The following is a 14,974-nucleotide window of genomic DNA, read 5'->3' as shown; positions in this document are numbered from 1 at the left end:
TTGGGATGGATTTAATAACATTATGGAAATGCTACTCTCCATTAAGTAAGGAGTGAGAGCATAATTCAAGGGCTTGGCCAGCCTGCTTGCCAAAATATGAGGATATTTTTCATAAAAATTCCTTGCTTTCCCTGACCAAGCACTTCCCACTCCAGAAAAGTAACCAAAAATGAGGGATCACTTAAGAAAAAGCTACAATTAACCTCTGAGCCAGCCTTAGCTGACCTGAGTACCTGTCTGAGTCCTCAGCAGGGTTCCAGTGGGATTTTGGGGTGGTGCTGAAAGGTTTTTCTGTGTGCAGGTGCCGTTCATTGAACTCCACGGGGAGAGCACGGAGTACGTGGGGAGAGCAGAGGATGCCATCATTGCCCTGTCCAACTACAGGCTGCACATCAAGTTCAAGGAGTCTGTTGTGAATGTAAGTGCTGCCCACACTCTGGGCTCATCTCCATCACCAAAACAGAGTTTAGGATGAGAGCAGGGTGATCCTGCCTTTGCAGGGTAGTGGTAAGAAAAAAAAAATCTCTGTATAGGGTTCAAATCCCATTTCTCAGGGAGGACAGATACATGGATAGGCACCAAAATCAAATCCCATTTCTCAGGGAGAAATCCCATTTCTCAGAGAGAGCAAATATTTATTTGGGCACCAGAAGGTGATTCAGCACCTCTGGAAATTTGAGTTTCCTAAGGAACTGTCACATCACTCCAGCTGATGTTCACTCTGTCAGCCATGGCTTCTCCCCAAGCTCTGAATGGGAGGAATAGAACCTCTTCCCAAGGGCTTTTGGAGCACCAGAGCTCGATTTATGCCTTGCTTGGAGCTTAAAAGGCTGGAAGTGTGTGCAGCTGCTGAAGTGACATGCCAGATGTTGGGTGGTGTGAGTACAGCCACTGACATAAGAGGTCTGGAGTTGGACCTCACCTCCAGCTGCACTGCTTTGAAGAGCTTTATGCCAAGTGTCAGTCCTTTAAAGTTGTTACTTATCCAGCTCCTCGTGGCCACAGACACAAATTCAAGGGGTGTTGGGTGCTCCTGGGCAGGGTTATGATGCTGACACAGACCAGGTGTGACACCAGTTGTGGATTATGTAGAGTTTGACAGGACATTCTGCCTGGCACAGATTTATGGGAATTTGTAGTAAAACCAGCAAAATAAAATCCAAAGACTCAAAGCATTTTTCTTCCTCTTGATAATGAGATTTTTAGCAGTCTCCTTATTCCAACCCAGTTCCTGACCCTGGCTGGTCACAACTGCCAGTGGCAATCACAGATCCTGAGCTCTGCAGGGCTCAGCCCCCACACTGTGTGTTCTTCCACAGCTGGGAGGAGCAAGGGAAGCAAAATATAGGAGTTGAGAAGTGTCCAGCACATGCATGACTGAGACACTCATGAGCCAGTGATGTGGGACATCACAGAGTCACAGAATCATGGAATGCTTTGGGTTGGAAGGGACCTCAAAGCTCATCCAGTGCCACCCCCTGCCATGGACAGGGACACCTTCCACCAGCCGAGGGTGCTCCAACCTGGCCTTGGACACTTCCAGGGATCCAGGGGCAGCCACAGCTTCTCTGGGCAACCTGGGCCAGGGCCTTCCAACCCTCACAGGGAGGGATTTAATCAGCACCTGATTTAATTTTTGATGCCACGTCAATCTCAAATTTCAGGTTTTTGTGTTGTTTTGTGCCAGAACCGAATTATTAACTGTCAAGATGTTGGTTACCAACTGAAACTCAGTCTTGAGCATTTTATATTGTGTTTAATCATGTAGCTGTGTTACCTACAGGCTTTGAGGTGTGGCTGGGTCATGGTTATCATCAGTCACTGCATTTTAGTTCGTGAATTGTCAGTGTTTTAGGCTGAGCAAGCACATCTGCTCCTGGTGAACTTGTGTGTGCAGCATTACAGGGATAACCTTCATGATCTGGGGGTTTTCAGCAGGGTAGGGTATTACTTCTGACCGTGGCAATTGCTCAAAATGATGGCAAAAAACCCGAGGATGAAAATGTAACTGGAAATGTGAGGGCTGTTGTTTCCCACTGCTGACCATCCAGAGCAGGTGGTACAACGTGTGCATGTTTAGGGGGAGCATCACTTGACTCTTCACTGCTCTTACTCTGTAGTTAAACCAGAGCTGGGACTTGAGGCTTCACTCTGGAGCTGTGGGTGCCGCTGTCGGTGGTGAGGGCTCAGCAGCTCTGGGACACCTTGGGTGCTCCAGGCAGGTGTTTCAGAGGATTCCTCTGCTGCTCTGGGACACAAACCCCAGTGCCAGGGCTGAGGTTGGATTTTGTGATTCAGAGTCTCAACTGGAGTTGCCAGAGTGAAGGATGGAATGTTGAACAACAAGGAGCTGAGATACAGGAAACAGGAGTGACCTTGGAAATCAGGAGTTTGTCCTCAGGAATGCCAGGCAATGATGGATTTGCTTTATTAGGGAAGCCACTAGTGCATAGACTGCACTTCCTGTCACAGCTGTCCTCAGGATAATTGGGGTCATTAATTTTTAAGAACTTTCAATTGAGTATTTTTGGGCAGTAGCAGGAATTGATGTTTTATCAAACCATGTTCCTTGTTTGTGTTCAGGAAAGAGTCCATAACAGTTTGTCAGCTTTACCATGTCAGTTTTGCTTCCCTGACTTTCATATCCAGAGTGTTCTGCCCTCTCACTCTGTGAGATACCTCATTATCATCAGCATCATTAACCAGAAATAATCAATTAGTGTATGAGGTAGAGCAGAATATAAATCACTCTTTGTAGCCATATATGACCATCACTAATAATGTTCTGTGAACTCTACTGGAATCCAGGGCAGAGGGAGCTTGGGGTATCTTTAAGGATAAAACATTCTTGCTGTAATTAAGAACCACATTAAAAATGTTACATTTGGGAGCAATAATCCCTTTGGTTATTATTGATCAAAATTATTGATCAGGTGCCGATTTTCTAAATTAAATCTTCACTGAGTAATTTTTCGTTGAGTTCATTTGATTCTTTCCTGCTGTTTTTACATCACTAGAGCTGTTCAGAAAACACCTGTAAGAAGGTATTTTTAAAAATACATAAATGTTTCCTAATGTTAGGAATTGGGGTTTTTTATTCCTTGGAATGATTTTCATAGGAATTCCTGTTTCACAGGAAGCAACCGATGACCTTGTCCCCTCAATGAAACACAAGTATTTCTGTGTAAGAAAGAGGATTCTTAGCAAATATCTGTGTTACAGAACCTGTAAAACAAAGGGATTCCCTGTGTGTGGAGGTGCAGCAGTTCTGGGCTGGAATCTCCTCTGGAAGCAGGTGGGATATTCCCATGCAGGGGGAATATCTACCTCCTAAAGGCACTGCCTGATGGGACTGGAATCCAGGTACAAATGGATTCCTGGCCTTGGCTTTTATCTCCCTGTGCTCATTTTGGTTACAACTCACCAAAACGGTGCCTGTGCCACCCCAGAGCTCCTCCCAGAGCTCCCCACCAGCTCCTGCCCCTGAGGAACAAACACCCTGAAAAAGCTGCTACTGCTCCCCTTCAGCAGGGCAGAAATGGCTGTGTGTGGAAATCCCTGCCATGGATCATTTCCTAGATCACACTGCTAATGGGAACACGGTGTTTCAAATGCAAAAACAAAAGATCCTGCAGACCATGAGTAAATCAGGGGGATTATGACATTCAAAAGTGTTGACTTACATTTATCCTGGGGATTGAAGTGCAGACTCAACAGGGATCTCTGGGGCACATGGGAGGTTTGTTTCCCAGGCCCATTCCCATTGATTCCTTAAGAAAATGTCAGACTTTGCAGCTGTGAGTGTTTCTGTGTAATCACTTTTGTCCCTGTAAGCTGATGGCATTGATGGGAGAATTAACAGTTCGGTGCAGTTCAGGAAAGCAAGGATTGCATGGGGCCTCTTTCCAGTACTGGATTTTGGACAGACTGCAGAAAAAAAGTCATGATGGGAGAGATTTTCAGTCTTGGTGATGGAGGTGAGTTTTAGTGTGAGCTTTCCCTTGCTTGGCCTTTGCTGGATAAATGGTTGGATTGGGATATTCCTCGTGTCCATAGCTGCTGTGGTTCATCCCTGCTGGAGAGGAGCTCAGCCCTTGTCTTGTCCTGCTGCTCAGGTTGTTCACACTCAGTGCACGATGGTTGTGAGAGCAGAGAGGGCTCAGTGATGGCCTTAACACAAAACCCAAGTGCCATTAGTTGTAATTAAAAGCAACATTTGCTTCAGGTCCTCCTTGTGTGTCCTGTGAATCCAGGTGGGATCGAGCTCCCTCCACCCCTTGGGAGCTGTCCTGGCACCCTCAGTGCCTCCCTGTGTCCACACTTCAGGACACCTTGTTAAAGTCACCAGCCTGGAACAGCCAGTTCCAGTCATCAAAATCATTTAAAAAACCCCTCAAAATTAAAACAGTTTGAGTTGTACAATGTTACTATTATTTAACAAGAGATAATTTTGGAGAAGAGACGGTCAGGAGAGAGATCCAGAGGAGCAGGATGCTCCAGTAGTCCCTGTAATGGGATGTAATTGGGCTCGGATAACAATGCATGTTTATTCTTATAAAAGCAGAAATGATTGCTTCTCCCTGCTTGGTTTCAGTGCCATTATCAGAGGGAAGGGCCTGCAGATGGAATTGATGTCTCTCCTAAGAAGAGGCTCTGGGTGTCTGACTGGCATCAGCCTGAAAGATGGGCAGGGAAGGTTATCAGGGGAGGGAGGGAGAGGCAGCAGATAATTCTGCAGAGCTTTCCTGCAGGAAGAATAATGGCCAGGAAGGAGATTGAAAACACAAGAGGATCAGAGGACAGGTTTTTATGAGTGGGAAAGAAAATTAAAAAGATTAATGGGAAGGTTGCCCTGAAGAGAAACGTGCAGGGTGTGAGGAAACGGCAGCGCGTGGGTTGTCAGGGGAGGACGGATGGCTGGGGAGCACAGGGCACAGGGAGAGGGCAGGCAGCAAAGAGTGACTTTGAAAGAAGGAAATCAGAACTAATGCAGGAGGAGAAGAATTGATATGTCACTGCAGTGCAGACAGAGGAAGAGGAACCAGGAGGAGGCAGCGAGGTGGAGAACTGCCTGAATGAAGATGGACACGGGGGAAAAGAGGCAATAAAAGAGGGCATGGGGGGAAAGGATATTAAAAGATAAAGCAGCACTGGAGTATAAAAGCAGGTCTGGAGTCTCACCTTAGTTGGGGAGAGATACCTTACTTTCCATGTTGGTGCCATTTAACTCAGTGGTAGATTTAAATAACTTATTAGAGAATAATGGAATCGTTTAGCTTGGAAAAGAACTCCCAGATTATCAGGTTCCCCCCTGTGCCCCATCCCCACCTTGTCCTCCAGCCCAGAGCACCGAGTGCCACATCCAGTCCTTCCCTGGCCACCTCCAGGGGTGGGGACTCCAAACCTCCCTGGGCAGCCCCTGCCAATGCCTGATCACCCTTTCCAGGAAGGAATCCTTCCTGGGAATTATTGTTAGGTGTGTGTGAGGCTGTCCAATCAGGAAGAAAGACTGGAAGATTCTCCAGTCAGGATCCATTCCAGTCCATTTATCAGACAGCACTGTCACAATTAACCTGCCTTGCAGACTAGAAACAAGCAGGAGAAGGCATGGAAGGAATGAGCAGGTAAAATACAAGGATTAGCCTATGGAAAGTGCACCTGGTGTGATCTGTGATGCACTTCAGTCTTCTGCAGTTGCCTTGTGCAATATAATAAACAATTCAAACAGTTTTGTACTTCCTGTTTATTACAGGTATTGGCTAAATGTAGACATTTTTGAATTTTATTTAAGACAATGATGTACATTTGCCCATCTCAGGTAAAGGTCCAAAAACATAACTGAAAACTGATATTTTCGTCTTGTGGTTTCTTCCTGTCTTTAAAGGTACTTTCAGGTGCTTTCATGTTCTCCTGAATAACATGTTGCCAAACCTCAGAGCTGGTTACATGGGCCATAAAAATAAATGCATATAACTGCACTCAGATATGAAAGATTCAGCATTATTGCTCTAAACAGGGCTGCTTCAATCACAGTGTTGATCTGAACAGGCCAAATAGTTTTTCCCTGAAGAGTAAAATCAGGATATTTCCATAGAAAAGCATCCAGACTGCAGCAGTCTTAGATCCTGCTTAGCAGCTCCTTTTGGACACCAACAGTTAAAATTATATTAAGATTCCTAAATTTGGACCTATAAGAGAGAAAGATGCTTCCATGAGAGAGGAGCTTGGGTATCTGCTGCCTTTCCTGAAGGATTCTCAGCTGTTTCCATGGGATCCCTTGAGGTTTTTGGGCTGTGGAGCTGACACATGAATACATGTTACCAAACCTCAGAGCTGCTGAAGTAGCTTGAATTTCTTTGTTTTCCTCCCTCTTACCATATGGTCCTGCAGTAAATCCTTACGAGATATGCCAAGGCATGGCCGTTGAGATGAAATAATCCCTGTTTGGAATTGCAGGTTCCACTGCAGCTCATCGAGAGTGTGGAGTGCCGGGATATTTTCCAGCTCCATTTGACCTGCAAGGACTGCAAGGTGATAAGGTATGAGCAGGCTTGGCTTTCCATGTGCTGTGGGCAGCTGGCATGTTTGAAGGAAGAGGCTTTTTCTCGCTTGCAGGACTTGGTTTCCCTCAGAAGATTTCTTTTTAATGCCTGATTTTTGTATTATTTGGGTGTTTTCGGAACGAGAGTGGGAGCAGGATGGGCTGTGTGTGCTGTGATGCAGGAGAGCAGCAAACCTTGCTCTGAGCCCCAGGTTTGGTTCTTAAATCAGTTTTGGTCTCAGTGTGCTTCAGTAAATCACAGATATATCAATACCTGCCCATCAGCAGATACAGGAGCAGGTAACAGCACTGACACACCCAGCACTCAGGGAAGTGTTTAGTGGGGATTTGGGGGTTGGAGGGTTAAAAAGTGGCCTTTTTCAACATTTCCAACACCTGTGAGGGCACAGTCACTGTCCTAAAGGCAGAGTAACCTACTGGGAAAAAAAGGGAGGGAATAAGGTCAAAGAAAATGAGGGAATAAGGAAATCCAGGTCTGCACCCAGCAAAGCAGAGGGATCCTGGAGAGGAGCAGTTACTGCCCTGTCCTTCAGCAGCCTGCAGAGCCTGAGCCAAGACTCTCTGAGCCACCAAGCCTCAACTACAGCTATTTTATTTTATTTTTTTTTTTACTCCTCTGCTGCAGAAATTAATTTTGATCTATGAACTTTAATTAAGAAGAAAGGAACATTTCTTTTTGATTAAATGTTTGCTGGCAGTACCTTTTGTATAATGAAATGAGCCCCAGTCATCTCTGAGCACTCAGAATCTTTAACAGGTCAGCTGCTTCCTGAAATGCTCTTTTTTTTTTCACCAGGACTGATTTTACTTTAGAAGTAATATTTAGTTTAATTTGAATTCAATATTTAACTTCCTCTTCACTTGACATTTAAGAAAGTCACCTTTCCTCTCTACATTAATTTGTTTTTTCTCTTCAATAGTAGAACGACTACAAATTATTTGTATTTATGCCCTTTCTGATGAGTTTCCCTTCAAAATTGCATCTCCAGGACTGAGGAATTGGTGGGACTGTTGGGAAATGGTGAAGTGTGAGGCTGAGACAGCAGATTTCGAACCTGTTCATGTTCTTTCTCATGAGCAAAGCTTGTATTTTGAGTAGTAGAGTTCAAGTGAAGATAGTACCAATTCTTTGCACCACTAACTTCAAAGGAATTTAGAGAATTTAGGGTGAGATGTATCTTGTCTGAGTATGGATATTTAACAGAAACTTCTCCAATCCAAGCAAGGAGTCTGGACTTGCTTTATACTCAGTGATGGGAAATAAATAAACACCTCAGGCTGCAGTTCCTCGCAGCTCTTCAGAGGTGTTGGACAGGTCTGTTCCTCCCACTGCCTGGCCCTGAGCTCTCTGCAGGTGGGGGCAATAAATGTGCCCCCAGGGAATGCAGGTGCCATCCTTACCCAGGAGCACTGCAGGGAGCCGTGGAAATGCTCAGGGGACGTTTGGTAACTGTGAAATGGAGAGGAAATCTGTCAGAGCAAAACAAAGCACTGCTTTATTCCCACCCTCTACAGTAAAAGGGTCCAGGAATCCCCTTTGGAAAGACAAGCTCATGCAATTTTGCTGCACTGCTTTGAAGATTAGTTTCTCCTGAGCAGGGAATTTCTCCCCAGTTGTTGTTAGTCTGTAATGTTGGGCAAAGCTCAGTTTGAAACATGGTTTGTGCTTCCCACCAAGGCCAGGAGAAGGCTTTGGAAGGGACCTTAATGCCCATCCAGTGCCACCCCCTGCCATGGGCAGGGACACCTTCCACCAGCCCAGGTTGCTCCAAGCCCCATCCAACCTGGCCTTGGACACTTCCAGGGATCCAGGGGCAGCCACAGCTTCTCTGGGCAACCTGGGCCAGGGCCTGCCCACCCTCACAGCCAACAATTCCTTCCCAATATCCCATCTATCCCTGCCCTCTGGCAGTGGGAAGCCATTCCCTGTGTCCTGTCCCTCCATGCCTTGTCCCCAGTCCCTCTCCAGCTCTCCTGGAGCCCCTTTAGGCCCTGCAAGGGGCTCTCAGGTCTCCCTGGAGCCTTCTCTTCTCCAGGTGAATCCCCCAGCTGTCCCAGCCTGTTCTTGTTCACAGGACTGTGATTACAGTTACAATATATGGATTATAATGTATGTGGTAGTTTTCTGAGTTTGCTCCTGACTCCAGCAGTCAGAAGTCTCTGTAACACATTCCTGTCTCTGACCTCAGTGATCTGCTCCTTGGTTGTTTGGTTGACACATGCACAAACATCTCCCTCATTCCTGGCAGGGCACAGCCCTGGTTGTTCACAGCACAGGACGTTGCTGCTCACAGTAAATCCTGACTCCGTAAGTGTCTTTCTTCACTAATGTTCACAGGTTTCCTTTTTACTGTCCCTTGGAATGTACATGGAAGCAGAACTTAGTTGTCCCTAAGATATTTATTCTCACTCCCTGTTGTCACAGAGCTTTGCATGCTCAGCCTGTCGTTTCCAGTCTGCCATCTGTCCCTGCAGACTCACCAGGGGTGTTTGTGTGTGGGACAGGTGTCAGTTCTCCACGTTTGAGCAGTGTCAGGACTGGCTGAAGCGGCTCAACAATGCCATCCGCCCCCCGGCCAAGATCGAGGACCTATTCTCCTTCGCCTACCACGCCTGGTGCATGGAGGTCTACGCCAGTGAGAAGGAGCAGCACGGGGACCTGTGCCGGCCAGGTACGAGGGAACAGCCTGGGGACCTCCCCAGGGCAGCTCCTCGACAGCTCCTGGAGTTATTGTGGTGGGTGGGATTCCACAGAATAATGGGATGTGCTGAGCCAGAAGGGACCCACAAGGATCATCCAGTCCAACCCTCAGCCCTGCACAGCCCCATCCCCAAGAGTCACCCCCTGTGCCCCAGAGGATCATCCAAACCCTCCTGCAGCTCTGGCAGCCTTGGGGCTGTGCCCACTGCCCTGGGGAGCCTGTTCAGTGCCAACCACCCTGTGGGGGAAGAACCTTGCCCTGAGATCCAACCTGAGCCTGCCCTGACACAGCTCCAGCCATTCCCTGGGGGCTGTCCCTGGTCCCCCAGAGCAGAGCTCAGTCCTGCCCCTCCTCTGCCCCTGCCCAGGCAGTTGGAACTGCACTGAGGTCTCCCCTCAGTCTCCTCTGCTCCAGCTGAACACACCAAGTATCTTCAGCTGCTCCTCATTCCTCTTTAATACTGACAACATTTTGTTCACCACAGCAGCAGCTTTGAGTCTAAACCATCTGATGTTGGTTGTGCCACATTTTTTGTAACTGCCTGGAACAGTGGTTTCCAACAGGGATGTTGAGGAGCAGGAGAGGAAGGAAATGGGAGGCCCTGAGCTGCTCCTGAGCTTCATTCACAGCCACAGCACTGTGATGTATTTTAGTGCAGTACCATCCTTGCTGGAGGGTTTTGGAAGCCCACAAGTAAATAAAAGCTAAAAATTGGGATGCTGGTGGTTGTAGCACTTGTTTGAACATAAGAAATTCGATTTCCAGGCCTCTGCAGTCTCTTGTCACTCCCAATTCACTGCCTGAGGGAAGTGTCCCAGCTGTCAGGCTGAGTGATGTTCCTGGGATGCTGTCCTTGTTCCCGAGGTTTCTCTGGAGCTGGGCACAGACTGACATTCCTTTAGTGCCTGAGGAAGAGCAGTGAACAGGGAGCACCCAGGTGAAGGAGCTCCTTGGCTCCTGTTCCTGCCCATCACACACTTCCTCAGCAGCTACTGGAAAATGGCAGAAAAATCCTCAGAGCACAGTTCCACACCCAGGGCTTCTCCCTCCTCACTGAATGCAGGAAATGGGAGATGGCAGACATGTGGAAGCATTGCTGGGTCTCCTTGTAGTCCTTTTCCTCACTGAAACAGGTGGGCTTCAACCCAAGGCTGGGTTAGGATAATCAGGGAATCATGGAATGGTTTGGATTTGAAGGAACCTCAAAGCCCATCCTGTTCCACCCCTCAGTGAATACTGGACACCTTCCAGCTTCCACTAGCCCAGGGTGCTCCAAGCCCAGTCCTACCTGGCCTTGGACACTTCAGAGAGAAGCAGCAGCATTTATGTTTTCATTTAAAAACTTCTACCAATCAGATTTTTTTCTTGTAGGTGTGTCTATCAAATCCTATTCTTCAACATAACTTTATCTTCCTGTAGCTACTTTTTCCTGGGGGTGGATGTTTTCCTTCACAGAGCTGAATTATGGTTGAGATAAATCAGTGTGAATGCAGTTAAATAAATTGATCCCAAGACATTGTAGTTTCTCTCTCACATCCCAGCAGCCCATTATTTGGCAGATATGGACAAAAATACTAAATTGCTTCAAAATCCATCTGAGTATCAACTTCAGGGGAAAAAAATATGTTAACAATGTATGTAACAGAGACGTGAGCTGTGGCTCAGGATCAGCTCTTACAGCCAGGAGGCATAAGGCCATAAAATGTCCAGCTTGTTTTTCCTGTGATTTTGAGGGTGGATTGGGATGCTTCTAAATATTATCCATCTTGACTCAAAGTGCCTCTTAAAATACCAGCATTTCAGGAGGAATGGACAGAATATAAAGGCTGGGGTTTTGTTTCTCGGAGGAAAACCTGGGATTTCCCAGGAGCTAAAAATTAAGAGGGAGAAATCAAACAAAATATTTAATATTCATGGAGTTTTATGTTTTTCTCTTAAAATCCACCAGGGCTATGCAGCCTCGATGGGGGATATTTCCAGTATTCTCATTTACTATCCAAAAAAAAAACAACCTCCTTAAGGATGGATCACAGGTTTTAAAGACCATTCCTCAGAGTGGCTGATGGTGTTTATCTCTAATTGTTCTGTAATGTCACGTAAAAAATTGTTTCAGACATGTGCATTTACATCTTTGAGCTGAATGTGTATCTACAGATATCTGGGGGATTGAAGGACTTTAAGGGCTTTCTGAAATATTTAATGGAAAGATGTAATCCTAAAAGCATTAATTTTTCAGCAGATTTCTGTCCCCTGGTGGGTGCTGCTCTGCCTCAGATTTAATGATACAGTAATTTAAAGAGACAGGCAATGGATGGACTTTCAGAATCACTTGATTTAGTGTTGCTCACATGCTCATTAAATTTAGCACATTTCTTGGCTCTGGGAACCTGGAAATTTTGTCTAATTCTCTAGAATGTAATAACTATCAGAATAGTTATTCTTTACTGCCACTGTATATTTTTGCAGTTGTATTTTGATACTTTTTCCAAAAGTCTCAAGGAAATAAATGGGGCTCATTCCACTTCCTTTAACGTATTAATCCAGGAATTTATGAGGGTCTTGTGACTGATATTTATGCATTTTATCTCCCTATCTCCACATGACTCACGGAGCAATAATGTCCAATTTATGGACGGAAAACTGAGGTGCAGGATAAGTGACAGGACTTGCCTGCAGCCACAGAGGAAACCCAAGGCTGGAATTGCATATTCCACGTTGATTGCCCACGTTCCAGAGCACATTCCAGGTCTCAGCCCCTCACCAGAGCTTCGCATTCTTCTCATTGATACAAAATTCCTCTGAACTTCACAATGTAAAAACTATTGGGTTTTTTTCCCCTCTGAGGCTCCTGATGTATTTAAATTCCTTTTGCTGGTGTGTTTGGGTCTGGTTTGCAGTGTTACTGTTTTACATGAATTTCCAGGAGTTGGTAATTTCAGGAAATGGCCTTACTGGACTTTGGCATTCCCAGGGAGTTGGCCAAGGAGAGCCATCAGTGCCAGTGTCCAGATCAGGCTGGGAAATGCAGCTGGGCTTGCCCTCAGCGATGTGCTGGCTTTCTCCTGACTGTTTTGCAAAGTAGGATTCTTAATTTCTTCTTTCCCGTTTATTTTCTCCCGGTCTGATCCCCAGGAGAACACGTAACTTCCAGGTTTAAGAACGAAGTGGAGCGGATGGGGTTTGATATGAACAATGCCTGGAGGATTTCCAACATCAATGAGAAGTACAAGTGAGTACTTGGCTGATTCACAGCCAAATGGCATCTCAAAACACCGAGTTTTTTATAGCAGATCACTGCAACTTTTTTCAAGTTCTACAGTTCTTAATACAGGCCGATCAGAATTATGATTTTTTTGTTGTTTTATAGAAAATATGCTTTTAATTATTGAGTATTTTATCAACTGATGTAAATTTTTCAGCTTAGAAATCCCAGGTTTTGGTGTGCTTGCTGGAGGACATCTCAGAGAATAAGCATTCTGAGGGAAGAAAGGGGCATCTTCAGGGAGCAAAGAGGGGAGTTGGAACTTTTATAAACCATTTTTTGTTGAGTCTTATTCTCTAACTTATTACAAAGACGTATTAAAGAGAGAACAGGTTTGAAAGAGCTAAGTTTGCAAATGCTGAAAATAAGAGAAAACACTTCCTGATCCTGAAAGCCCAGACAAAAGTCCTGTGTGGGCTCTGGAGCAGAGGAAGGTGCTCCTCGTTCCCGTGGGGTGGGACAGGGTGTTGTGGCTGCTCCCTGCTCCAGCCCAGAGCTCAGCCAGCTGGAACTCTGGGTGATGGAACACCTCTCCTCGCTCTGCCTCCGCAGCTGGTAGTTGGGGTCACTGCAGGAAGAATCCCTGCCCTGGTCTCTAAAAATCCCGTGAAGGAAAAAATAGCCATTCCTTACCCATTTACTGCTGGAGAAGGAGGAATTTATTGACAGGCAGCAAAACAAATGAGCAGAAAGGGCTGAACAGTGTCAGCTCTTACACTGCTGAGGGTGTAGCTGCTCTGTGTCACCGATTTCCAACCCTGTGCCCCCTTTTTCCCCAGGCTGTGTGGCAGTTACCCCCAGGAAATCATCGTTCCTGCCTGGATCACGGATAAGGAGCTGGAGAGCGTGGCGAGCTTCCGCTCCTGGAAGCGCATCCCTGCCGTGGTGTACAGGTGAGGCCCTTGCAGCTGCTCCAGCTTCTTGTAAATGGGCTGTGCTGGCAAATAAAAGCTGAAATAAGGTGCAAGTGGGAATTTTGGCTGGTAATGAAAGGTGCTCAGGCAGAACTTCCTGCACGTTCACTCCGAGAGGGAATAATGGTCTGCATTTTGGATTCCAGACACACACTGTGGGAGCACTTGGCATTTGCATCTCCTGCAAATCATTCCTGGGGCAGTCACCCCAGTTAAGATTGATTTTTAATTTTATTTTAGTATGGAAATGAAAAAATGTAAGATGAAGACCTGGGAGATAAATGGCTTCCCTGGCTGGATGCTCCTTTCTTTTCTCTCACTCTTACCTGGCTGATTCTCAGACTGCAGCATAAACAAGGACAAATACCAGAATTACTTGAAGGAGATATAAAACTCAATTCAGAAATTAATGCATGGTTTAGCTCTGTCTATATATTTTAGATAATTTTCACTAGACAGCCTCTTGCTTGGTTAGAGTCCAGAAACCCTTCATTTAAAATTGCTTTTCTGAAATACTGGGTTTTGGCAGCTTCTTTGGTAAGAAATATATATATCAGCATCTGTTTTATCAAATATTCTGGATTCTGTGGATATTCCATGGCTGCCCCTGGATCCCTGGAAGTGTCCAAGGCCAGGTTGGACGGGCTTGGAGCACCTGGGCTAGTGGAAGGTGTTCCTGCCCATGGCAGGGGGTGGGATGGGGCCCTTCCAACCCAAACCATTCAGTGATTCTATAAACCTGTCCTTTTAACACGTTGGCCCCTTCCCTGGTGTGTTTATCCTCCCATAAATCTTTAAAATCTCTTTCAAAAACCAGATGACAAAGGGATTAGAAAGATAATGAGTATTGCTGATGCCCTAAGCCTGCCTTGCCACCCATTCCTTGGGATCAACTGCAAGCTGACTGTGGAGAGCAGGAAACTTGGCAAATCCATAATCCTGGGTCGGAGGAGCGAGGGCAGAGAGCTCTGGGCCACAAAACACTGTTTACCCAGCTGAAGGTTCTTGTCCTGGGCCAGGAGAACAAATTGGCTCGTGGCAGCAAACCATTATCTTTAAATCCTCCTGTCTTCTCTCCTTTGCTCTCCAAACAGCACAAGAGTTTAGAATGGTTTCTTTTGGAATATTGAGGAGTTGTTCCATCCTCTGCCCAGCTCTGGGAGGGGGAAAATGCCTTCCAGCCTATGCTGACTTTTAAAAATTTAGGTATTTTGTTCTCATGGTGCTCTATATAGTATATGTTTGTGTAAAAGAGAACAGTGTGATTTCTCTGAGGGTTGGGGTCAGCTTTGCACACTGCATTTCAGGACATAATTAGGGGACATCTCACCTGCAAACACAGGGCAACTTCCCTCCTCCTGTCACCCCTGCACACAGGGAAAGCACTTTGTTCTCATTCCTGGGAGCAGCCTCTGTTCCAGGGATTTATGGGAGAGCAATTTAAAAGTCAAAAGACCACAGAGACTGAAACTGTCCCGTCCCTGCCTTCAGTTCTGTGCAGTTCTGCTGACACTCTGTGTGGTAAATCACAGCT

At 46.1% G+C, this 14,974-nt stretch overlaps 1 protein-coding gene across 8 annotated transcripts in view; it reads left to right on the top strand.

The window, feature by feature from the left end:
* Window positions 1-14,974, top strand: part of MTMR3 (myotubularin related protein 3) — a 137,071-nt gene that overhangs the window by 99,098 nt on the left and 22,999 nt on the right. For all 8 annotated transcript variants that reach the window (XM_050318245.1, XM_050318243.1, XM_050318242.1 and 5 more), the window contains 5 exons: window positions 302-418; window positions 6,457-6,539; window positions 9,068-9,234; window positions 12,397-12,493; window positions 13,306-13,419. In XM_050318245.1, coding sequence (XP_050174202.1) covers window positions 302-418; window positions 6,457-6,539; window positions 9,068-9,234; window positions 12,397-12,493; window positions 13,306-13,419 — 578 coding nt within the window. The remainder of the gene's footprint in view (window positions 1-301; window positions 419-6,456; window positions 6,540-9,067; window positions 9,235-12,396; window positions 12,494-13,305; window positions 13,420-14,974) is intronic.

This window comes from Myiozetetes cayanensis, unplaced genomic scaffold (assembly GCF_022539395.1).
Source record: "Myiozetetes cayanensis isolate MyiCay16 unplaced genomic scaffold, myiCay2020 scf21, whole genome shotgun sequence".
Classification (NCBI taxonomy): domain Eukaryota; kingdom Metazoa; phylum Chordata; class Aves; order Passeriformes; family Tyrannidae; genus Myiozetetes; species Myiozetetes cayanensis.
This window is presented reverse-complemented; position numbering and strand designations above follow the sequence as displayed.